The sequence below is a fragment of the Cyanistes caeruleus genome, chromosome 1 (assembly GCF_971803275.1).
Source record: "Cyanistes caeruleus chromosome 1, bCyaCae1.hap1.1, whole genome shotgun sequence".
Classification (NCBI taxonomy): domain Eukaryota; kingdom Metazoa; phylum Chordata; class Aves; order Passeriformes; family Paridae; genus Cyanistes; species Cyanistes caeruleus.
In genome coordinates, this window is record NC_141701.1 from 97,091,219 (window position 1) to 97,116,791 (window position 25,573).

Here is a 25,573-nt window from a genome sequence, read left to right on the forward strand (position 1 = left end):
CTACACTGGGTTTGTTGGATATAGAGATCATCTGCACACAGATATCTTTGTGCCACTCTTCTCAAGACCTGTGACTTCCCAAGACCAAAGACTGTGAGGGTTAGCCCCCTCATCATTCCTTGGTTGGTAACTGGATCATGTGACAGGGATCCCAAATACCTTGCTTCAGTGCCGTCCAGAACTGCAGCCTCACCTGCAGCGTCCTAAAGACAGACCAACCAACTAATTATAGACCCATTAGGTTGTCAAGTGTAATCCTTTCTTAGGCCACAAAGGTCCTTCAGGGAAAAGGACTCAACAGTGATTTCTGATTTTGAGTCAGCTGCTGGAGTTGGCTTTGAGGGTTTTTCCCAGATTATCATTGTCCACAGGCCAACTGGTTTTGGTTTTGTGCTTCTTTCCTGTGGTAGTGACTGCCAGTGGCTAAGGCTCAGTGTCTGGTTTAGCTACAACCTGAGTGATTGGGGTGTTGGCTGCAGCCTGAGTGACTGGGATACAAACATCATAAAGTCACCCTAGGACACTGATTTGTTTTCTTGCCCCCTGCCTCTATCTGCTGTCCTGCAGTATTTAGAAGTGTACTATAAGCATATGTCAGGGCCCAGCTTATTGTAATGAGCTTTTTCTCACTGGAATCATCATGGCACTTTTCTCTTGGGTATTGCCCCACTTCAGCCGGGTTCTGTATTTGTTTACACGGAAAGTCTCAGGCTAGAGGGTCAGCAAAGTTTTTCAGGGTTTGGCCCATATCCTCCCATTCTCCACGCTACTCAGGATTTTCCATGGCTGGGTCTACTCCTGCATCAGGGGTTTCATCAGCTCTTTTGGATATACCAGCCCTTACTCTAGACACACCGTAGACTATATAGAGGAAGTTTACCAGATAAACTACTAGGAAAGTGATCTCTTTAACATTCAGGGGGAACTGAACATTTGTAAAAAGTGAATTAACAGATTCAAAGGAGAAGGAGGAAAGGAAAGGCTGAAAAGCTTAATCTGATCCTCCTCTAACAAACTGAGTGCAATTACTAACAAACCCCCAAAACATGCTACTGGAATTAGGACAGGGCAGGGTAGGATGAAGAAACCTTAAGCATACATATATTGAACAAACTCCAGTACCTTTGTAAACTCCCTGTAAGTCATTATCACCACACCCAGCACAATAGCGATTCTAATCCGTGCCCCTCTTCTGTAAAAGCTACATGTTAGGGCAATGAAGGCCTCCACCCAGAGAGACATCATGAATTCAAGCAACATGGCTACTGACTACTTTATCCCAATACTGCGTAAGTGAAACCAAAATGCAATCAGTACAGGTTTTTTCCACTTTCTCGAGCCCCATGTTGAGTGCCAAAAAAGCATCTGTCCTGGTTTAGGGCAAATTTGGGAGGAAACTCCCAAAGGGGTCCCTCTAGACAGCAGATTCAAACGGCCCCTCCCCATACTGGTTCAGGAAAAGATTTCCTTGGAGAAAAGTGAAAAAAACCTGTTTATTTAGCAAGCAAAGCATCCACAAACATAAAAAATTACTAATATTAAACAATAAAACGTCTCACTGTTCTGAAGAGATGGCAAATTCAGAAAGTCCTCTTCATGAGGTGCAGCTTGGCTCACTCTGTGTCTTATCAGTCTTTCCTGCACTGGAAAATGCCGTGTCCTAGGCCCTGGTAGGCTACAGGTGTGAGCTCCTGGTGTTTTTCTGGGTTTTCAGTACAGAGCAGGGCCAATCAGTTCCAAGAAAAATAAAAGCCACAGTGTGGGGAACTTCTCTGCCTCAGCTAGCTATAAACTAATTAAAAGCAAAGGAGAGCTCTATCCCACTGTCCCTTCTGCAGACAACACAGTCCAGGAGCAGGAATCCGGGGGGGCAGGTGCAGTTTCTGAAAACAAACTGCACACTTCTCTTCCCTGCTCTCGGAACCAGTCCTAAAGGTGCAGAACTTAATATTCAGCATAAACAAAACAGACAACTGGGGATACAAGCATCATAGTCACCTTAGGACACTATTTTTATTCCATTTTTGCTGCAAAACAGGTACGGATGGATCCCATGTAAGAAGTAATACAGAAAAAATATAAAATGTGGATGTTCTCCAACTGGTGTGAAATCAAATATATATTTGACAAGAACAGATTTCAGCACATGTATATACCATATACTGTAGTCATGCCACTACATAATCAATACCACCTTTAGGGATTTTTTCTCTGACTTGTGACAAAACATACTGACGTGTTAAGCCACATTTCCTCATAAAAATCCTTAACAAACTCCTACATGCTATTTCAAATACCTGGTACCTGGTACTTGTTATGGAAAGAGACTGAAGTGGTCAAAAGTTGAGTGCTCCAACAAGGAAAATTATTTAATCTAGTAGTTACTTTCAGGGATTGTTGTGTTTTTGTCAGTTGGAGCAAAACATGCTTATAAATGAAAATATGACTCCAAGTTTGCTGTAGAACTAAGTTATAAGAATGAATTTTAACTGTTTTCATATGTAGGGAGAAATCTGTGTGCTGTGAAACTTCCTGCTGAAATCTGAGGGCCTCCTCTCATCACTCACATATACTAAGTATAAACAATTACCACGCGCTTCAGTGTGAGTTTCACATTAGCTTGCAAACAGAAAGGCTTGAAACTAGTACTTCAATCAACATAGTTCTGTATATTTTTAAAATTGGATCATTCTACTGCATTAAACACAAGCATGCAGGTCTCCTGGGCTAATTCCATCCCATATCTTGATCCCCCATCCATAGAGCATTTCATCCAAATTCGTTATTCCGTGGTTTTTTTCATAGCTGCCATCTACTTTACAAACAAATCATGACTTGTATATAATACAGGTGGCAACAAAAAAAAATCCAAAAGTTAGATTAAATTAGACTGGATACAAATGGTTGTAGATAGGGATGGGGCATCCACAGCTTCTCTGGGCAACCTGTTCCAACGCCTCACCACCCTTTGACTCAAAGAATTTCCTTTTCTAAACTTACCCTCTTTCAGTTTAAAACCATTACCCTGCTACCCATCATCTACACTGCCTGATAGAGTCCCTCCTCATCTTCTGTAGGACTTCTTTAAGTACTGGAAGGCTGTGGTCTCCCTGGAGCCTTCACTTTTATTAGGCTAAAGCATCCAAACTCACTCAGCCTGTCTTCACAGAAGAGGTGCTCCAGCCCTCTGACTACATCCATGGAGTCAGCATAACTTCATTAAGAGGAAGTCATTGCTGATCAATCTTCTGTGGTGAAATGACTGGCTTGGCTCAAGGGAAACCAGTAGATATTGCCTTCCTGGACTTCAGTATAGCCTTTGACACTGTCTTGGATAACATCCTCAAAGACAAGCTGTCAGTGTAGCTAGATGGGCAGACAGTAAAGCGGATTGAAAACTGCCTGCATAGCTGAGCACTGACAGCGCTGTGAAAGCACAAGGTCTAGTTGGAGGCCAGTAACTAGTGGTCTACCCCAGGGCTTCATACTGGGTCCAGTCCTTTATAACATGTTAATCAATGATCTGGATGGATGATCAGGAAGAGTGTACCCTCAGTGAGTTTGTCAATGACATAAAACTGAACCTGTGGAAGCTGTGCAGCCTGGCAAAGGCAGCTCAGGGGCAGCTCATCAATGTGTATAAATACAGGGAGAGCGCCAGGCTCCTTACAGAGTTTCCCCATAACAAGGCAAGAGGTGATTTGCACAGACTGAAACTCAGGAGGTTACCTCTAAATATCAAGAAACACTGTGAGGTGACTTAAGAACTACCACTGATTGACCAGGGAGACTGGAGATTCTACCCCTGGTGAATTCAAGATGTTCGGGCAAATGGCTCTTTAAACAATGGAGTTGGACTAGATGATCTCCTTAGGTCCTTTCCATTCTCAACCACCCTGTGATTCTGCAAATAATAAAACATTAAAACCGGTCCAAATATTGGTACATTGTGAGACACTAAATGTCTTCAAAGGAAGGGAATAGTTCCAGTTTGATATCCCTTGTAGTGACATGAATGCAAATCCCTTCTCAGTTATTCAGCAAGATCCTTTAATTCTCTAAAAAGCTCCCCTTTGCCCTTTTGGTAGTTTGCCAGATGTGCTAAGTCTCCTGCAAGCTTCCTGTTTCTGACTTTGGCTTTTAAGAACTTCTTTAGCTATTTGCCCTTGTAACTTCCTTTGTCCTGCCTGATACGGTTTACACTACTGTAACCTTAATTCTAGGTATCAAGAGCAGAAGCAGATAAGGGATTTACTCCACCTATCTGGTGGGTCAAGTTTTCTTGTTCTAAGAGTCTTCTAACACAAACATTTAAAAAATTACACGGCAGCAGCTTCTGCCCCTTTTTATAAAGAGTCTGGATGCATACTTAAACGTCTGTCCAAAGAAGTTACGTAACTGACAAAAACAGTATTTCAAACACAAAAATGCATAAAGGCCAAGTGCTGACTTGTTTAGCCTTGCCAAAAGAAGACCGAGGGTCACCAGGGGGAGCAGATCTCCTGCTAAAAATATCTCAACAGAGAGAAGTTATTCATACTAAGGAGAACACTGGCATAAGAACAACTGCATATAAACTAGTTGTAAATATATCTAGGATGAATCCTGCAAGAAGATTTTCTTCCAGTGGGGCAAAGAGACTCCAGAGCAGCCTTAAAATGCACCCAACAGCAGCACACATACACAATGGCAGCCACATGCAAGAACAAGAGTTTAACAGGAGAGACTGGACTCTTGACACAGCAATGCATCCCTGTCATCTGTTCCACATTATAATTCATTCTAATAAAAGACCAACACTTTCCATGAATAACAGACACTTTACAACCATGCATAAACCTCACAATGGCCTGTAGTGAGACAGTCAAGCACACTGAATGAAAAATTCCTGCCAGTGTATTCCTCACAGAAAAGGCATAAGCATGACATACCAGAGTTTATCAGACTCAGCAATAATCCTGATAAAGCATGTATATAACACAACCTTCACTGTGTGTCTGATGCACTGATTTTGTACCTGTTTCAGCCAGGGATAAAATTTTTCACCCCCCTTTGGAATATTTTCCAGTGTAAGCACTGTGGAGGCACAGTTAAATGGTTACAATATCTCTGAGAATGATATCATATTCTTCCTTCTTACATTGAAATATGTAATGCAGGCAATAGATAATTTTATACCATTATAATCACAAATTAACTAGAAAAGATTATATGCTTTAACTGACTGCAACCACTAACACAGGCTCATGTGAAGTCCTTGAAAGAAATCTCAAACATTTCTTACCACTAAACCCCAGGACCCAAATTATTCTTAATTCACAAAGAAGGTTTTGCTTATTAGTTGATTTCAATGTCAGAAGGTAACTTTCATTCAGAACAGACTGCCCTGTGACACTGTGTGGTGGAATTTCACATTTGTAATTTTATTATAATCTGAAAGAGGCGGTATCTGAAGAGCATAGAAAATGACTACAAAAAGAATTTATAGAACATTTATTTATATACTGAAGACCTTTAGATGCTTCTTTACAGTTTCAAGAAAAAAGTGAAAATTTTCACTAGTAGGAAAAAACCAAGAAAGAAACATTAAATATTTCATGATACTGTTGGATACAGTGAAACCATTTAATTAAAAATGTGGCTTTTAGCATTTTTGTAGTTTAACACTGTATGATTATAGTAGTATATTTACTGACCACATTAACAGGAGTCTGGCTAAATATATGTGTCAACTTGCTGCCATTAGTTATGAAATTGCATATACACATCTACCAAAAATCTTGAAAGAAAGTGCTATATAAAGATTAATCTTTTATTTGCCATGAACACATAAGTTCCATGAATATTTTTCTACACATACTACATAATGATACATACTGAACTATCTTGTTTTGTACATTTTTAAATTCATTAAAAAGCAAATGCACATGGCAATATACCATCCAAAGGAATGCAAAATTCAAAATCTCCCTTAGAAACAGGGTAACTTCTTTTTTCCCACTTAGCAAGTAGAGCTAAACTCCCAGAAAATACCACCAGGAGTGTCAGCATGCAATCCCTCATGCTTTTGAATTCAGCAGACCTTGAGAAAGCACAAGGAATAAAAAATAAGGTCCTGAACGGAAATGTCAATATATGGGAAAAAAAAGACATTTTATTTTCAGCCCAAAGGCCAACACTTAGTGTCTAAGAAGACACACTAAAATTTATTATCTACAGAAGTGAAAAAATATAGTAAAAAAATCATCCTCATTTCAATGCTTACAACACATCAGATTAAAACCTAATGGAGATTTAAATCTACTTGAGATGTCAGCTGAAGAAATTCTCTGGGCTCCAACAGGGTGATGAAATTAGGCAACTGGAATCTTTGTACACCAAAAGAATCTTAAAAGAAAATTTGTTCTCACAATTTATAAAAGGAGCAAAGCTAGCTCCTAGAAGTAAGAACTGCATTCTTTTTTTGGATGGTACATAAACACTGTTTAAGTAGTATACTTCTGTGCCAAAATAACAGATTTATATGTTACTAATCAGAGGTACTTGCCTTTGTTGCTTCAATGGTAGCTATTGAATTCCACACTTTGGATTGCTTCACCCTTCTACAGATATCCAATGCCCACTGCTACTAATAAACCACTTTCTGGTCCAAATACATTGAACTTCAAATATTTCTTCTCTCTCTCTTCCTCATTACCTTCCTTTTAAAAAGCATAAGGTTATTTACAGAAAATTGGTAGCTACACAAATAATTTGGTAACACTTCAGCTATGGTCACTGGATAAGGTTTAACCCAGTCCTAATACTTCAGGAAATACAAAAAGAGCTGTTAAAAATACCCCATATTTTATACAGGAAAAATGTAGATCTATTTGGTGAATAAAGGGATTAAAATCTACAAGTGGATAAAGTGGCTCGCATATCAACATGCAAAATACAGAATGTTATTTTATTCCTCAGGTTATTAATATGATGTTGATGGCCACATATGAAAGAAAGAAAGAAGCACGGAATTTTTCAGCACTTGCCACACTAAAGTCACATTATAACCATCAGTTCTCATACAGGGGTCTGGTTTTTGAGTGAATGGGAACTACACAGGAGATCTCAGTGGCTTATTCTCCTTGTACAGGCTTCCACTGTAACCCACTGCATCAATTTTTTACAAAGCTAAATAGCCCTTTCTTATGCATTTCAAATATCAATGTGTTAAGAAAGATAGAGACATGTACAAGTGTGATAGATGCAGAAATCATGACATAAAAGCTCTCAAGAAATGGGAAAAAGTAACAAAATAAATTCCATCCACTTTCATATTCCTTAAGGAATAACAAATCAAATATAGTTCCTACAGATTAAAAAAAAAAAAAAAAAAAAAAAAAAGTAAAACAAATCCTCAAAACTCTAGCAAAATAATGGAGTAAAAGAATCCATAAACATAATTTCATATTATGTAGGGGAATGAAACAGTATTGCAGAAAAAGGAAATGGGAAGTGTCTGTAAAAGAAAAGACAAACTACCAGACTATTGTCTCTAGCCAGGCACAGACTACACACACACTTACACAAAACAGTGCTAGAGGTAAAGCTCAATAATGATCTAGTTTAAGAATTATCTCTATAACATACCAAGATCTGAGATCCGCTATAAATAATTTGTCATGGGTAAAAATGCATAAATTATACAATCTTCCTCTTTGCTTTTCCCTCATTTTTATCCTGTAATTACTAAAATGCGTAATCTTCCCTGTTTAGTTCTCTGTATTAAAAAAAATATACAAAAATGCCCTAATTATAGAACAGGTTTTCACACTTATTTTTTGTTCTTCCACTTCTGCTCTACTGAAAAATTTTCAAACTAAAACAGCTCAGTCTAACACTAAATGCAGAGCAATCATCCTGAATATTCCACACTGCCACTCCTTTCTTCCCAGAAAACAGCTTGCACAAACCTTCTCTTCACATACATCTTCCACTTTCTCCATTCAGTTCTCATCACTGATCACAAAGACATAGGGAAGAGCAAATAGTTTTCCTCACACGATCACTCTCCTAAAAGCACATTTGAAAGGCCTATAACTACCATTGATGCAACCATGGCAAGTGCCTTTGTGGAGGTTTTACAAAACACTTTCTGAAAAAAAAAAGTAGCGCAATCTAGTAAAGTATTTCTGCTACAATAAATTATGAGAAACAGCATAGGAAGATATATTAGAAACCCATCAGTATAAAAGTTCTTCATTTATGCTTCATTCAGGTAAGGGCTACATTGCTTTGGGTGGCATGCAGCTTCCTTTGTTTTGTCCTCTGATATAAAAACAAAGAAATAATGTTTTGTGAGGCATCTTGAAATAAAAGCCTGAGCTCTTGCAAACACAATACACAGATCATCCTCCGCTTTCCTTACTGGGAATGACAATACTCAGATATTGTTGCTGAATAGCCTTTCTCCCTCTCACAGTGATTTCCTTTGGTGAAGTCAGCAAAGAGCTCTGAATCAAGGATGGAAAGGCATCAGATCTTCTTCTGGGATCCAATCATGACCTTTGATACAAAGTTTACAATGGCACTGGCAGGTTGCTCTGGATCATGTTCCGCAAAGAGGTGGCATACGTTGTCTGTGGCACTGCCTTGCTTCCTGGCAATGAACCCAAACACTCTGCAAGGGCAGCAATCACAGTATGTCAGAGAACTGACAGATAGGCATTGCCTCACTTCATAAAACAGAAACAATACTGCAGAAACCAAGCACATATGGCAGACTTCAGTGTTCTGATGAACAAGGTTCCATGTGACTGCTAAACACATCAGCCCAAATGGACCAGCCAACTCACAAGAGAATCAGAGGAGACTATCCCCTTCCTTCTATCCTGTCCATATGGCATCCTGTACTGTTTGCTGTTAGAGACACGCTGCTGACCCTGGAGATATATTTAACCTGATCCGATACTGCTGTTCTCTTGCCTAGTTTGGGGGGCATGTACTGTGGTATGTCAGGGATTGCCCAAAGAGAGGATTTTGAGGGCCACACATCTTGGTGGACAGAGTATTGGACAAAGGATTTAAGCTATCTATTTCCTGTTCCTTTCCAGAAACAAGTGCTGAGCCTCTCTAAGTTATTTCTTTTGATTAAAGAGTGACAACAACGTCTGCCTTCAACAGAAAACACTTTGCAATCCACAGGTAATCATGTATTTATGCCACACACTAGTATTACTAGGAGTGTTTTCATTTATGTACCAAGGGAGGGATTTTTTTAAAGCTATCAGTCTTAGTGGGACAAGTTTGTGTTAAGTCTTGCTGGCCAGGTGGAACACAAAACTGAGAGGCAGGCAGATATCTCTAATGTCTGAAACCACAGTCAAAGCACAGTTCTGCAATCTAAATAAACCATGCTAGGTCTGGCTCCATCCCACCACCACACCACATAATTAAGACTCAGCTTGAAGAGGTGTAGATGAAGTAACCAATGTATAATTACAGAGGGCTGAGAGGCTTTTGTCTCTGAACAACCACTTTCCCTTCTACAACTCAGACAAAAGTAATTTAGAACATCAAGGAACTGATCACTTTAATGATATTCCTAAAACATTCAAAAGAGACTCCACTTACTTTGCAGAAAGGCCATCTTTCATCCACCTTGTCCATTAAGAAAGCAGTAAAAAAACACAGAATGGAGAAATGAAAATTAAACCTATGTTAGTTTTGCTTTTTTTTGGTTTGGGGTTTTTTGTAAAATAATACAAATAACGTATAAAAAATACTGCTTGTCATACTTACTTTCTGTCCTGTGGATCCAAGGCACAGAAAATAACGGTGTTGACTGAATAATGTCGCCGAAAAAAGAGTCTGGATAGGAAGAAATAAAACAAATTTCAAAAACAATAAAGATGTTTACAATTCTAAACAATAAACTAATCTAAAAAATAAATTATATTTAGTCTTATTTTAATACAAACAATATTCTTTGCTACCTCTGAGTGACTCTGAAAGCCACCTGAACTGCTCCAGCGCAATAAATAAGCATTTAAAACAGTAACATCAAGTTTTTGAACTAAAGGAAAACTGATTCTCAAGCTAAGAGTATGAAAAGTATTTTTTCTAAAAACTGGCCATTTAGATACTATTTTAGTGGGACTGACAACTTTGTGGAACCTGTGAATAATTTGATAATATTATGTTTCAAAATATTCACACTCCTAGGCATTACAATTAAGGTAAAGGTTCTGTGATCTGCTACAAATGATTGCAAACCCCACGGAATGAAGAAGTCTGGCACTTCTTTTTTTAACCTATAATGAATTCCTGTTGTCCTTCCTTTGTTATTGTAATTTTTTCTAATTGAAAGAGTTTCTGGTACCCTAACTAGCACTTACAACAAAGTAAATATAAATTAACTTTTTATTACAGTTTTTTACAAGCTATTCAAAACACTGTTTCAGATCCTGGAGATACAAATCATCTGCTTAAATCAGCTCTGTTCAGTGATACTGGTCAAAAACATCATGAAGATCAATGATTTCACTGTATAGATTCAGTATCAAATGCTAGCAGAGCCATTACTTTCCCTTTTTATAAGAAATAACAAAAGAAAAGTAATATTAAAGTGACCTTCCAAAAGTAAAATACACCATGTGGAAATAAAGTCCACAGCTTAAAAAATACATTTTCCTGTACTGCAGCCATCTTAACACAATCACCATCAATCCTATAATTCTACTATCCTCTGAGAAAGAGATTACAAAATGTAACTAGGAACGTCAAATTAACAGTGGCCAACACCTGACAGGGACAGGGACAAATATTCTCTCCCATCCTTCTTTTGCTTACTTTCTTTGATTATCTGTCAGTGTGATTCCCTGAGCAGACACCTTGAAATGGACAACAGTTGAGACAGGAGAAGGATCTTGCATCAGTGTCAGGCTCAAGGCTTTCTGTACTGCCTGGTAGCCTGTGAGTGACTCCATCTCCACAGAATTCAGGTACCAAACGTTACAAGCTGTAATGAAAGAGGGAAAAATTTTGAGAAGTCATAGGCTTTTTCCTCTCCCTTTGGTTTTAATACTTTTATGCTAAACCAAATGACTATATTTATCTATTACCCATAGATACCCTGAAATTTCAATAAATACAAGGCAGCACCAGAGAGTACACTTGTAGATAGTGCTGGAGCAAAGGCATTCCTGAAAGAATGGGGATATTTTGCTTTTAAGTTCAAATACATCAGCCAGTAAGAAAGTACACATTTGCAACATACATTCACATGTTCTACAGTTTCAAATATCTGAACTATATTCAAGGGAAACCATTCACTTGATTGGCAAGACAAGAATGTTTACACACCAAAAAGAACTAATGGTTATTTCTATGCTCATTTCTCATTAATTCCACAGTGTTCTGTATGTTTAATTATTTCAGCACAAGTAAAACTTCCACACTGATAAAAATTGTTGACATATATTTTTAGGCCTTTTCTTTATTTCAGCATGCACTTACTTCTAGAAGTACTGTTCTTCTTCTAGAGATACTATTAGCAACTTCTGAAATACCTCTAAAAAACAGATGCTCACTGGCTTCTAGGGCTACCAGTTACTTTTTTTACATGGTTTCCTATCAAATTTGCAGTGAGCACTAGGAAAATATGTATTAATATTGTATAGCATTATATAGTAGTACCATACTACTGTAAAATATTACATAGTACAGTGCAATCTGAAGTATGAACTATTATATATAATTAATAGAATTATTCACATGCTTATTATGGGACTGTGCTATAAAGTCAAATTTATAAACAAATTAAGAACAAGCAAGAATGATTATGCACATCCATAGCTAAACACTATCACCAAGAGATTTTGTGTTTGGTAAAAACACTTGTGTAGGTATCCAGGACAAAATTTACCACTCTGTCAGTTGACACATACAAATTGCCATGGTTACATTTCATTTGTATAGCAGTTTCACTTGGTTTGCCAACATTACTAGGGAAGAAAAGATATAATTAAATCTAAAAGTTTCTCTTTTTATTTAGCTATTCTGTAATCTGTCTTAAGATTTCTCCTGTGACTATCTACATAAAATTACTGAGCTAGACACGGGCACTTTCAAAACAACCAAGAAATCATACAGTTAAAAACTGCATAAGCCTAAGATTGGTTCCAGCATAACGATCAGCCCAGTTACTTCAAGCTCTGGAGTCCATCAGTGAAAGAAGAGATCCTGAGACTTCATTTATTTGATTTGCAAGTGTAACATTTATAAAATATATTTGTGCATTGCTGTGAAATTTTCAGTAACTTCTGCATGAATCAATTACAATTCATGCACAGAGGGACCTCAGATGATGAGTAGCAACCCAAAACTGTAATTAACGTTCCAAACCAGAAGCTCTCTTCTTCTCCCCTCATTACTGCGTATGGTTGGTACAGATCTAAAGCTCTTCACTATCCTGTGGGTCTTTCCTCAGAATAGGAAGCTTCCCTTCTTTCACAGCCACACAGATCAGAATCCATTCCTCTTCTGCCACACACTGCATTGCTGTCAACAGACTGAGATTTAGTTTCTAAATGAAATTTCCAAGTATTTTATCTTTATTGCCCTCAAAGTGATAGCTCAAACAGCAGCTACTCAATACTGTAGATTCTTTTGCTTCTGTAGCACAGGAAATAATAAATGGAAACTTTTACTGAAGTGTTGCAAAGTGAAAATGTGTCAGCTTAAAAAGGAGAGGAAAGGTAACAAGAAACACTGAAAGATTTCTCATTTAAGAACATCATGCATGGTCTGACAAGATATTGAGAACAGTAATCCCGGAGAAGAACAATACTCCAAGCTGGAACAAAAGGAAGACCTTTCGTTCAGTGCAGCCACCCTGCAATGCTGCTACTCTTGTCTTTCACAGGTAACATTTTGGAGCACGTCGGTGCCACCAGCACCAGCTTAACAATGCTGCTTTTATACTGCAAGTGTCCTTTTCTCAGAATGCTTAAGTTTCTTAACTGTATCAATGTAAAGAGAAATTAAGAACTAATTTATTTGGGCAGAAAATTTTGTTGCTGAATGGGAAGATTAATAAAGCAAAGTATATTCTAGGGAAAAGCCTCTTATCTGCATGGTCTCTAGTCTTCAGTTGTCAGCGTCTAAGAAGCAAAGGATTTCTAGTCAGCTTCAGCACTTAGAACCTAGAAATGCTCATTAGGTTTTTCAGGCAGCTATAAAAAACTAATCATTCTAGGAAAACACATAATATTTTGCTTGTGGAGTGAGAGAAGTATGGGTATAGAAGGGCAGGAAGAAAGTGTATCCACTTTAAAGTTTCTTTGAAAGGACTCAGTTTACATGTTTTTGAGTCTGCACTTCAGTGTTGAACTCCACAACTTGAATGCTTCTGTGTCTAGAAAGGGACCCCTTACATATCAAGGCTAAAAAGAAACCCTCTGAGAACTTATCACAGTTAATTCATCTATTTTGGTTCCAAATCCTTGTTTAAAAACAACAAAACAGGTTAAAAAAGGGGAACTGATCTTTAATATTTCTTTTCAGATTGATGCAACAGTAAGCATTTTTGCAGTGGTATTGTTAACCCCTCTGATGAGAACTTAACCCTAACTGAACACCTTCCTTAGGTGGCTTTTGCAGACCTCATACATAGTTCTTGAACCTCAGCAACCACAGGCTGAAAATATCCTCTCAAAGTTTATCAGTTACGAAAGTAATGTCAGTGTCCTGTTTAAAAATTGCCATGCTTGAAGTAACCTACGTATGCCTCATATTCTCATGAGACACATGACTGGAAACCAAACACAGGGTTATAGAACGTAGGAGCTGCTTGCAGAAAACAGAGAAAACCTGGTACATATGCTCATTGTGCCCTTTACACTTCTACCCAGCACAATAAATTTAACTGCTACTTTTATGTGTCCTTTAATACAGTCTAAGCTTCAGCTTCTCCTAACCTGTAAGATACAAACTTTGGTAAGAGTCAAAAACAAGGATAAAAGTTCAACAGACCTGCACCCTGTTTGAGAAGCTCCGCAGCTGAGTTTGCAGCAGTTTGTGGAGAAGTTTCTGCTATCTCCTCCAAGGGATCTGCAAAGAGAAAACACTGTCCGTGTCTTGTATGGACTTGATCAACAAATCGAAGTCCACAGTCATGTATGAAATTAGCACTTGTAACTGTGTTCTCATCTACTGGACAGTTTTGGCCAAAAACATGAAACCACCTTTTATCTGCAATTATAATCATTTATGTAGGTTTTGTGCTGCATCAGTTTTTTTTTTTGCCTCAAGCACTGCTAGCGGGATGCTTAATCTTTATTTCCTGACAATAAAAGATATAACACAGGCATATGCTGGAGGGACTCACATTAAGACAATACTTAGAGCTATATTTCCTCACTACAGTGTGATTTTAATGATCTCATTCGATTTTTATAATTTACACTAATTTATACAGAAGGGCTTTATGTTACCATGATGAAATCAATTAATTGTATTTTGATTCAGGGGATGACAACTTTCTCAACAACAACACAACTTTCTTCTTAAGTTGAAAAAAACCCCATCTGAACCACTAAGACAGAAGTGGAACATCTGCCTTCCAACTGATTGTTAGAAGTAGTAAGAAAACTGTTCACTAACATGTTATTTCAGGTATATAAATGCATGTAAAAAGATTTCACTTAACTGCTGCATTTAGCATGAGGCATGCAGTCTTGGAATATAATCAAATGAGGAAGAGAGCCGTAATACAGTTTGTATTCTATTCATACAGCTAGAATTACAGCTGTCCAAACATTTTAAATACTCCAGGCACTGTATCCTGTCATTAACTACAGAAGACCATCTTAAAATGCATGATCAAATCAGATTAAAAAATAAATCCAAAATAAAATTTCACTGTGGTATGTTTATTCAAGACAAGGCAATGTTCCAGTCCTGTACCTCTGGAAGAACAGAGTAAGTTTTCCATGTTAGGTGTGGGGATAAAAGCCAACCACCATGCTGTTTTGCCATATAAATGCATAAGATCTCTTGTTCACACCTTCCAAAGCATATTTTTGTGCTAAAATGATTTCATTGATGTATTCACATAAATCAAATGCTATTTTTGTACATTAACATAGAGTCTGTAACAAAAGTTTAAAGGGTTCAAAAAACCCTTTAAAGTCACAAACCACTAGAACATTTAATAATTCAGCAAAGTGTCTTGGGTTAACTTCATGTGGGATAATATCAGACAACTGAATTACTGGACAAGTATGAGCATTCTGGTTTTTATCTTAGAAAGGTTTATGAAATTAGCATAAACAAAATTAGAATCATAATCCCATGAAGCAACATAGGCTTTTTGATCATTTACTTTAACAATATCTGAACCTGTGCAAGTTGCTACACTCTTCCTGCCAGTGTCACACTCAGGGCATCATCTACTCTTTATCTACTCGGCCTTTTGCTATCCAGATCTGAATGAGTGGTTAAACCTAACCATATACTGGCATAGTGTCATGTCTAAGAAGTTCATTTGTCTCCCCACATGGTGAATTACTGCATGGACTTCCATGATGAATATATGTTTATGACTGGAATAACACAGTACCAGTATGCTCACAACCACACTTTGGATAACAGTCATCACCAATACTGAAGACAACAACACAGCTTCTTCCATGGTACATTGTTGCTTAGACCTCAACTTGTGACACATTCATCTGCCTTCAGACACTGACACTTTGAAGCAAAACTTGGCTGGGAATATGTCTTCTGTACTTCAACAAGCATACCTCTGTCTGGGATGAGCAGCTTGCAGGGCAATGCCAGTGGAGTGATGGAATGCTGATACACTAGAGCTGTCAAACTCCCTGTGGTCAGAAAAGTAACAAGAGATTCACAGTTAACTTGGTAGACAACAAGAACACTTAAGTTATGTTTGCTCTCAAGTATTTTAGATAAGGGCCCCCTCTGCTTCCCTTTAAAAATCTCTTGGGACCTAAGCCAAGATCTTCTTGGACTCGTTAATCACAATCATATGTTCCCTTTCCCTCTTAAAGACACCACTTGGATCCTAACCTAAATGTCTGTGCTTCAAATGGAGAAAGCACAAAAATTACAAAATCATTAACATACAGAAGTCAGTAAATTCTGTTCAACGCTCTTAACTTCTGCTACATTAAATGTAGTAAATTCTTACAAAGGTGGTAAGAGCACAAGAGGTCATTTGTGCCACAGGATGAGGTAAAAAAAAGCAAGTTCTACCTCTTAGACACCTAGACTTCATCATCTAACATTCTGTCTACTCACACCTTTATTTTGTACTTCTGAAAGTATAAAAGATAGACCACGTAAAACCTCTTCCGTTCAATGCAGCAGTGATGTATATAGCTTTCTCTATTAAATTACTCTTCTTTTTTACTCAAAGTCACTCTTGCAATTTGGTCTTGGCTTAACTGAAGTAATTCAATATTAGTTATCTTTGATATTGGCATGTGAGACTATAAGGAGTGAGAGGAATCCATAATATTCACCAATCTGTTTGTACAAGAAGCCATCCTTCAATCCCATTTACTAACAAGCAGCAAACACAACCATGTGTTGGAGAAAAATCCCATTTCAACCAAAACCAACCTCACCTTCACAGTCCAACAAAAATTTCTTTGAAATGGAAAGATGACCCAATTCTACAAGAGTCTTATAGAAATGCAGAATGATTGATACTATTAGTCCTTCCCTATCTTACCCATAAACATATGTCATGGTGCCTGTTCACCTACTTTGTGAAGCAGTTTTGAGGCTGTGTCCTATGTTACAAGGTGGGTTGTAACCATGCTATGTATTCTACTTCCATCCACATAATTCCTGAAGTATTAACAGTGGGCAGTTTTCAACAGCTGCCTAGTGTGAACCCATCCTCTCAGACTGCAAGCTGGGTGTTAGATAAGGGAAAAGAGGCAAACCCTGCAAGGCAATGTTTCCTGGTTTTCACAATTAACTCAGCTGTGGTAACTACAACCATCCTGAGGGGGTCATCTGCTCAGGGGCCACCATGGACACCCAATGGCCCTAGCAAGAATGGACAATGACTGCAGTGACTCAAGCATTACATCACTCCATTGTGAAACTCCCCATCCTGAGGGAGGTACCACCTGAACCTGACAGTATATCATCTGTGGTTTCGGGGCACCACCACTATTTCTCAACAGACCCAGAGGAGGACCAGACCTTTCACAGGACCACCGCTTTCAACAAGTATGCAGTCATCATTTCAACAGGACTGCAACCACCTCTTAATCAGACTGCAACCACCACCCTGACCAACAGGGTGCAAGGCTGTACTCTGTGAATTTAAGCCAGTTTTTCTGTATTGCTGCATTTAGAGTTAAATAAAAAATATTACAGTAACTCCAACCTGCTCTCAAGGCATTTCTGTGGGGTTCATCTCTCGCTGTGGTTTATTTTCAAACCAGAACAGGCTGTACACATTGAAGATTAGATGCTCAAACTAAATGACTAGCCCCTATAGGGCTATATAGGTGCCTAAACAGGTACTTCAAGATTGATGTAGGAATGGACTAAAAATTCTGATTTAAGGTAAGTCTCACACCAAATACTGATAAACTTCAATCCACCTTTATTTTAAATACTTCTTTAATTTCACATGTCTTAATTTTATGGTAGATGACCCTTTCACAGGTGTATTTGGTGTATGTGACAAGGCCTGTAACAGGGGGTGGGAGGGCTGCAGAATAACCTCTGGGTAGAGTTCAGGGCTTTTCATGCCAAACACAGCCCATTGCAGCAGATCCACTTCAGGACACCTATGGAACAAAGGTTGGGTGCAACACAGCAGAGGGAATGCCATGGACAGAGGAGGAGGACAAGGAGATGCTCTGGGTATCCAAGTTGCCATCCCCCACCCTGCAGCCTCTGGAGGAACTCACATTGGAACAAATGGGACATTTTCTGTGGCTGACAGAGAGCACATACTCTGTATTGTACATACTCTGTACAGATTTTTTCCCCCACAGGATTGCATCCTACAGGGAAAGCCCACATCCCAGGAAGGAAAAACTGGGAGAGGGATGAAGCAGCAGAGGAACTGTTCTGTAATGACCATATGCCCTCTCACCCATTGCAGCGGGCATGAGGAGTCTGGGAGGAAGCAGCGAAATTGAGTTTGGAAAAGGGGAAGGAAAAGTGGTATTTAATACTTCTTTTTGTTTCTCATATTAAGGAAGCTTCCCTGTCTGACCATCCAGGAGGCACTCTGGCAGTCACTCTTGCACGACCTGAGATGGTACTCAAAGCCCCTTCACAGCTACACACCCCACACTTAAAGTCAGATGCTTCCTCACAAGCTCAACTCCAGGTATCCCTTAGCAGAGTCTCAGTCTTCCAGATCCTTAAAAAAATTTAATTTTGGTGCAACAACTTAATAACAAAATAACACCTCAAACTGGGTGCCTCCAAGGAGAAATTACCCCTAGAGTCAAAGGGCAGGAAAGTCTGGAGACTGGCTGCTGCTGTGTCTCTTGAGTATCTGGTCACCTGGCCACACAGGTCCCTGGGCCCTTTGTTATGCAAAGGGTCAGCAGGTCATGGCCTCTTGCCTGGGATACCCACAGATCAATCTGCAGTTTGCACTTCCAGCTTGAAAACCCAGCTACCTTCACTGAATGTATGCCTCAACATCTGACTACCTGAATATTGATTTTAATTGGAAAAATATTAAAGTAATTTTCCCAAGTTGAGTTTCTTTTGCCCTGTAACTAGTTAGCATCTCCCTGTTTTCATCTCAACCCATAAGCCTTCCCATCCTATTTTCCCCTCCTACCCCAAATGAGTGGAAAGCAAATGAGTGAACAGCGAGGTAGGTCTCTGGCTGTTTGTCATTAGGCATTGTTATTTCCATCATATTATATTAGGTAGGCTGACATAGCAAAATGTACTTTGTGAACTCTGATGTCATTTTTAGCCACCTTATATGCAGCATAAATATAACAGAGGACAAAAGGTCCTGAATCAATTAGGATGATAAGAGATTTAGCTCAGCTTTCTGCAGCAACATTGGTAGTGGTAGACAAGCTTGACTGTTTGAAGCTTGGTCATGTGCATCTGTGCTGGAGTGCCCTGCACATCTGCTTAATGTAAATGTGCAAAAGGCTCCTGGAACCTTGGAATGGGTTCCTACAGAAGTCATCAGGACTCAGACAAAGTAGTCTCTCATTTGTATTCCACCCAAGTCAGCACTGGCAAATGCCAATTGTCTCCTATTTTCTCTGTCTCTGTGATGCACGGTACTTACCAAAATATGGTTCATTCGGGCATCCTTTCAAGCGTACCCCCTTCTGAGTACATTCAATCAGAAAATGCCTTACAAGTTCATTTGACAAATCTCCAACTGCGTTGAAAAAGAGAATTCATGAAAAGAAGCAATTAACAGACAAGTCTCACAAACTAGATCTTTATGAAGCAGTTATTCCACATTCCCACTAAATGTTTTGTATACAAAATGCAAAGAATACAATTAGACCTACTCTGCAAGTTACAAAATGTACTTAAAAGGCCATTTTAACAAAAACAAATAGAAAACAGCTCACAGCAAGGAAATGGTTATATATTCTTAAGTGACTGACATGCACACTGGTGTCCAAAAATGTCCAAGTATGATCCCAGCTACAAACAGGAACAGAAATTTGGAAAATGAATGGTTAGAAATTTGGATGCACTTGCCCATTAAAAGAACTTGTATCCAAAGTGACAAAAAAGTAAAAGTACGAAAAAATATTTCCATTTCCAATAACATTTCTGTTCACAGAAGTTCTCCAGATTATAAGAGTAGGTTTAGCTATACAAAGATAATGATGGTAATTCTCTCCGTGAATTTTTAAATTCCCAAATGTCTGCAGTTTTCTGCTCCTGGAAACAAACATTTAAATGAAGCACTAAGGTTTCACTAGATTTTAAAATAGTTTTAATCTCAGGAATCCAAGACAAACCAAAATTGTAGTTAGATGAAAAGAGGAAATTCAAAGCCCAAGAGACATGTAAAAATTCCCTCAAGATTTAACATTCTTTTAAACACATACATATATATGCAGACATATAATTAACACAACTTAAATATTTCTTGAAAGATGGATTCACAGTATTTCATACCTGAGTACAAAACGAATCCTTCTCCAAATAATTAAAAGGTTATTTCAGACCAATAGGACAAAGCTATCAAACCATTAAAACTTTAACAAAAGAGCTCCCTTTGATCTATGAGGAAATACCTCAAGGGTTGACTTTCAGGCCAATACAGATCAATGCATTAATATGGACAGCAAAAACTTCCACACAAGCAAATATTGCACTGATCACTTTTTCAAACAGTTTACTGTTTGCTGTTATACTCTCCCCCAATTAAAAATAAATGGCTACAAGATATGCGGCAAAGGGAAGCCTGGAACAAGAAACGCTACAGTAAACTAAACTAATCCAATCTGTGCCTTCTGGGATTAAAGAGTGGAGAACAAAAAAGCTAAGTATCATGAAGTAAGAAGTGAAAAAATGCTGCAGTCTTACTACTGTAACATAAACTGTCTTTGAAAGGCTGGCTGAGTATGAGCCTTCGCCTCTTCCTGGACTTCAGCAGTTACTTCTGTAAGAGAAGACTACTAAAAACACCTACAAGCCACTTTCAATTTGCCATTTGCCTCCTGGTTGTTGCTATCACAACCCCAGTACACCTACATTCATTATGTAGAACATTGGAGTGGTTCTGCTGATGTTGATTGGCAACAAAAAGGACTACATGTCAAACAGTTATTAAAAATTGTTTCAAGATAGCAGATTAAAACAGATTCAAAGTGTCACTGTATTAGAGGTGAACTGCTAACCTTGCCCCAGAATAAGTAAATCCAAACCAACAAAAAATGAAACCAAAATAGCCAAAACCATAGTTCCATAAAAATAGCACTAAGAATAAATGCTTTCCTGTAATCTTAGTTGTTTACCTCACCAGTCATTATGTACTAATGAAATATAATAAGCTTTGTAAAAGAAAAACAGCAATAGAAACCACTCCACTAACCTCGCAGTAGTACAAATGGAACCAAGAACACTACAGATATTGGCTGCTGGGTTTCCATATACCAAATAATGATTTCTGCATGTTCTTCTCATTTTATGTTTCACAACCGTCAGGCATGAGTTATATATGGAGACACTGGAGCTGACAGAGTAGGTATATAAATCACCACTTCTTTTGAACAATTATGTTAGGAATCTCTTCAGATTTGTATCTGAAAATAACTGTCTCAAACTAAAACTTTGGGATCTAAACTATTCAGCCCTCCAGCTGAGTGAAAACTTTACACTGTAGCCTGTGAATCAAATGCAGACTTCTGATTGCTAGGGAAGACCCATTGCTGAGATGACACTGATTTTTTGTTATGTTGATGGGTTACAACACATGCACAGCCACAACACACAAGTCATCATGAAACCATATAGTATAACAGGCAGCGTATCCCAGCTCATTTAACAACACATCAAATGTAGCCTGCAATTTAAGTTGCACTTATGAGAAGAGGGGAAGATTCCAACAGATTTCTACCCACCAATAAGGACTACCTACTATGTATTGGTTTTTTTAATAACATATAGAAGTACCTTTCTTTAACTGTAGCACAGAAGGAGGTGGTGTGGCAACTTTCATTGCTAGCCCATAGGCTCCCCGGAAAGAATGACTGTCTCGAACAATGAAAGACCCAGGTTCCTTTTCCTTGAGAACAGCAATGGCTGCAAGGGATTCCAGCAAAGAGAGAAACAGTTCAAGAACAATGTACACATTCAAGAAGTACAGAAGTGAAAACGTATAATGTATAAAACAAAATACAATCAAGCATATTTGGGGGACCTGAGTGGAAATACCTTGTCCAAATCTCACAGATACTTATTTTAAAAGAAGCCTGAAGTACAAAACCCTGACTTTTACTGATTTTTAAACTGAGAAGTGCACTCAGGTCCCACCAAAATCCCAAGAACCAGTGCAAGAGCAAGCCTACTTCTGCTTAGATTTTGTCAATTTGTTAAAAGACTGCACAGCTCTCTGTGATTCCAATACTGTCTAGACAGCACTGTTTTTCACTTCCTATTCAGCCTCAACAGGCAGAACAGATTAATTTTCATCCACCACCAGGTTTCTGTCCCTGCAAAACCACCTTACTGCCTTAGGAGTTTTAAAGCAAAGGAAGGAATGGAAGTGTTTTGCTCTTTGACTTTGAAATATTTTTCATCTGTAGTTTGGAATCTCTTCTGAAAGTGCAATATGTAGTCCTCTCCAAGAGGAAACACTTGCAGGGAAATTGCTGCTGCTTTGCACAAGTCAGTTGCAGACTATGAAATCAAAGAGCCCAAAATTTTAAATTTACTTTGAAAATAGACAAAAAGTTAATCTAATGATTGATTCTAATAAAATCTTTGTACTTTCTTTCCTCCCCAATAAACTTTTTAGAAATACTTGTGTATACCAGTATACTCTGTTTCTAGAATTTCCAGCCATCAGCACATCAGAGAAACCCTAGAGAAAGACCAAATTTGACACCAAACTCTCTAACTGACTGTTCACATAGAACATGGATATTATGTGCATATGGAGCACAAAGGCATATTTTTGCAAGGCCTGAGCAATGGTTCTTTCAAATCAAAGGTTCTTTTCATGAAAAAAGGGGAAGTAAAAAAAAAAAATCAGGAAAATGCAGACATAATTATCTCTTCTGTCAAAGCAAGTAAAGCAAACATGTATGCACTCTATTCTCTTCATCTGTCAGATGGCAAATGAAAGAACCTTTTTTCACAAAAATGTCTTGTTTTGAGAAGATAAGGACGTATATGCAAATCCCTGCAATTAAGCAGTACGTAACACTTCTAAATACAAAGGCATACAGTAATAATTTGTCACAGGAGCAGCTATTAAACACAGGGAAGAAAGAACAAATGCTCTCCTCCTCAGCAACAGTACCTCAAACACTTTTTAAAAGAAGTTTCACTTCAAGGATGAGAAGAGGCATATTAAAAGGTTGAGAAGACTGTTGTTTCATTTGTTCAAGAAGTAAGCTTTAAAATTGCTTTAGATCTACTTCCCTCTCTGGACACACATCACGTCAGGTATTTTTCTGCACATTTAGAGAACATCCTTACCATCTGAGAGTTTTATAACTTGACAGACATAGGTGCCAATAGCTGACCTTCACACTATTTTAGTTTAGTATGAACATCCTTCTCAATGCAGAACGAGTTAGTAATTCTTCCTTTTTGATAACCACATTTTAAAAAAATCCCAGTTTAAAATCCTGCCTTATCTCATTAATCACAATTCACTATAGCTGATTATTACTTATAAACACAAGCACAGTCAGACCAATTGCATTTGGAAAGTACTGTCAGAGACTGAACATGTTTCATGTTTCAACATGTTATAATTTCATGGCTGAATCACTGTTATAAAGGACTTCTGCCCATTATGGAAAAAATGTGTAACAAAGCTGCATCAAGGAAGCTGCACCACCAAAGCTGCACCTGCCCTGAATGGGCCTCCTAACTGAAACCTTGAAATATGAGTTAAGCCACTTAAAAGAACTTGAGATAAGATAAAAGTGACACTGTTTTCCAGTCATTTCAGGTTTGAGATGAAATGGATAAGGCTGGGGGAGAAGGATGCATTCATAGGAGAGCCAATCTCAACAGCTGTCCTGAAAATCATCCCCAGCTGGCTTCAGGGTGGAGGCCATAGCCCACAGGCTTATCTGCAGCCAGGTTTGCACAGATACCTCCTCAACCAAGGGGAGGGGAGGATAGTTTTGGGTGTACAACATGACCTCTGGTCAGAGGCAGTGAACATTCACCCTCCATTACACAAACTGGCCCAAATGTAAACCCCCCCCACCCCAGGAAAGCCACATCCACAGGACACTCATGTGAGGGGCAGCTGAGGAAGTGTCATAATCCATCAAAGACACCCAAAGCACTCCCCAGACTCATTCCTGAGGCCTTGCACCACAGCACTACACATGATACAGAATCTTCCAAGAGACAGTATCAAACTTGTCCTTCTTCAGGGGATGTACCTGGGCATTACCACCTGGCCCAACTTGTATCAATCTTGGAACTCACAGATGGGTGACACATTTCTAATTATTCTGTTCCTATCACTCTTCCTGTCCCCCCACAACCTCTTTTTCTATTTCTCTTTCTCTCTCATTTACTGTTAAATAAAATATATCAATTTTTTGATATCAACATTTAGCCTTGCTTGGTTTTAGTCTCATTTCACGGAATATTCAAACCTGAAGTGTCTATCCACAATCCACAGAGAGCTCATTTTGTTCCTCTATAATTAGTGGATTGTAACAAGCACCCAGCAGGATATATATATATATATATATATACACACACACACTATTGCAGGGACAAGTGTATAAATTCATAGAATCATGGAAGAATGGCCTGGATTGCAATGGACCTTTAAGATTATCTACTTCCAAAGCTCCTGCCATGAACAGAAACAAATTTTCATTAGGCCAGAGCCACATCCAACCTGGTCTTAAACATTTCCATGGATGGAGGGCATCCATAGCTGCTCTGGGAAGTCTATTCCGGTGCCTCACCACCCTCACAATAAAGAATTTTTTTCTAGTATTTAATCTAAACTTACTTTCAGTATGAAACCATTTCACCTTCTCCTGTCACTGTATGTTCTTCTGTAAAGTCCCTCTCCATCTTTCTTTTAGGGTCCCCTCAGGTACTGGAAGGCTGCAATTAGGTCACTCTGAAGCTTTCCTTTCTCCAGACTCAACAATCTCAATTCTCCCAGCCTTTCCTCATAGGAAAGGTGCTCCATCCCTCTAATCAGTTTGGTGGTCCTCCTCTGTACTCGCTCCAACAGGTCTGTCTATGTCTTTCCTGTAAGCCAGATACAGTACTCCAGGTTCTTGTAAGTATTCGTGTTCACATAGGTAAAAAAAAGCTTTCTTCAGTTGACTGAATAATACATCTACATATGGAAGTATTTTATCTTCATCATACATCATAAAGATGTTGTTCTACAGTAGTGACCTTTAAGAAACAAAGTATGTCACTTGACACTGAAATTCAGGCTACAAAATGACTGGTGGGTGAGCATGCTTTTGTGATTACCTAGCTAATGAATTATTCAGAGATCATGTCAGAACAGCACACTTTAAAGGTTTTAGACAGCAGAGAGCTTGTTTGGTATTGTTTCGTGCATATCTGCCGGTCAAAAATCTGAACCTTCACAACAAAGAGCATTTGCAGCAGCTACCGCAGGCAGATCTGTATTACTTCATAGTTCTTTCAGTTAGGCTAATAATTTGTCTGATTAACTGAGTATTTTTCAGGACTATTTGACTGCCCTCCTCACTCAAACTCAGCCTTTCAACAAAAGAAACTAAGAGGAATTGCCTGTGGCCCTCCTAGGTTTTCTATTTTTTTTAGTGATCAGGTATGAATCTAAAATTGAGAGTTCACCAGCTAGGTTTTCTATGAATAGGTATGTCAGAATATGTAT

The 25,573-nt window shown here is 38.5% G+C and overlaps 1 protein-coding gene across 34 annotated transcripts in view; it reads right to left on the reverse strand.

Annotated features, from left to right (window-relative positions):
- The window catches only part of TNS3 (tensin 3), a 251,975-nt gene that overhangs the window by 54,552 nt on the left and 171,850 nt on the right, over window positions 1-25,573 (reverse strand). For 33 of the 34 annotated variants that reach the window (XM_086843708.1, XM_086843703.1, XM_086843694.1 and 30 more), the window contains 8 exons: window positions 21,658-21,786; window positions 19,304-19,399; window positions 15,786-15,863; window positions 14,014-14,091; window positions 10,831-10,999; window positions 9,781-9,849; window positions 9,613-9,639; window positions 5,403-8,659 (listed from right to left, as the gene is read on the reverse strand). In XM_086843708.1, the coding sequence (XP_086699834.1) occupies window positions 8,515-8,659; window positions 9,613-9,639; window positions 9,781-9,849; window positions 10,831-10,999; window positions 14,014-14,091; window positions 15,786-15,863; window positions 19,304-19,399; window positions 21,658-21,786 (791 nt within the window). In that variant the 3' untranslated portion in view covers window positions 5,403-8,514. Of the gene's footprint in view, window positions 1-5,402; window positions 8,660-9,612; window positions 9,640-9,780; window positions 9,850-10,830; window positions 11,000-14,013; window positions 14,092-15,785; window positions 15,864-19,303; window positions 19,400-21,657; window positions 21,787-25,573 lie in introns of those variants that run through there. The other variant, XM_086843893.1, reaches the window with a different exon arrangement.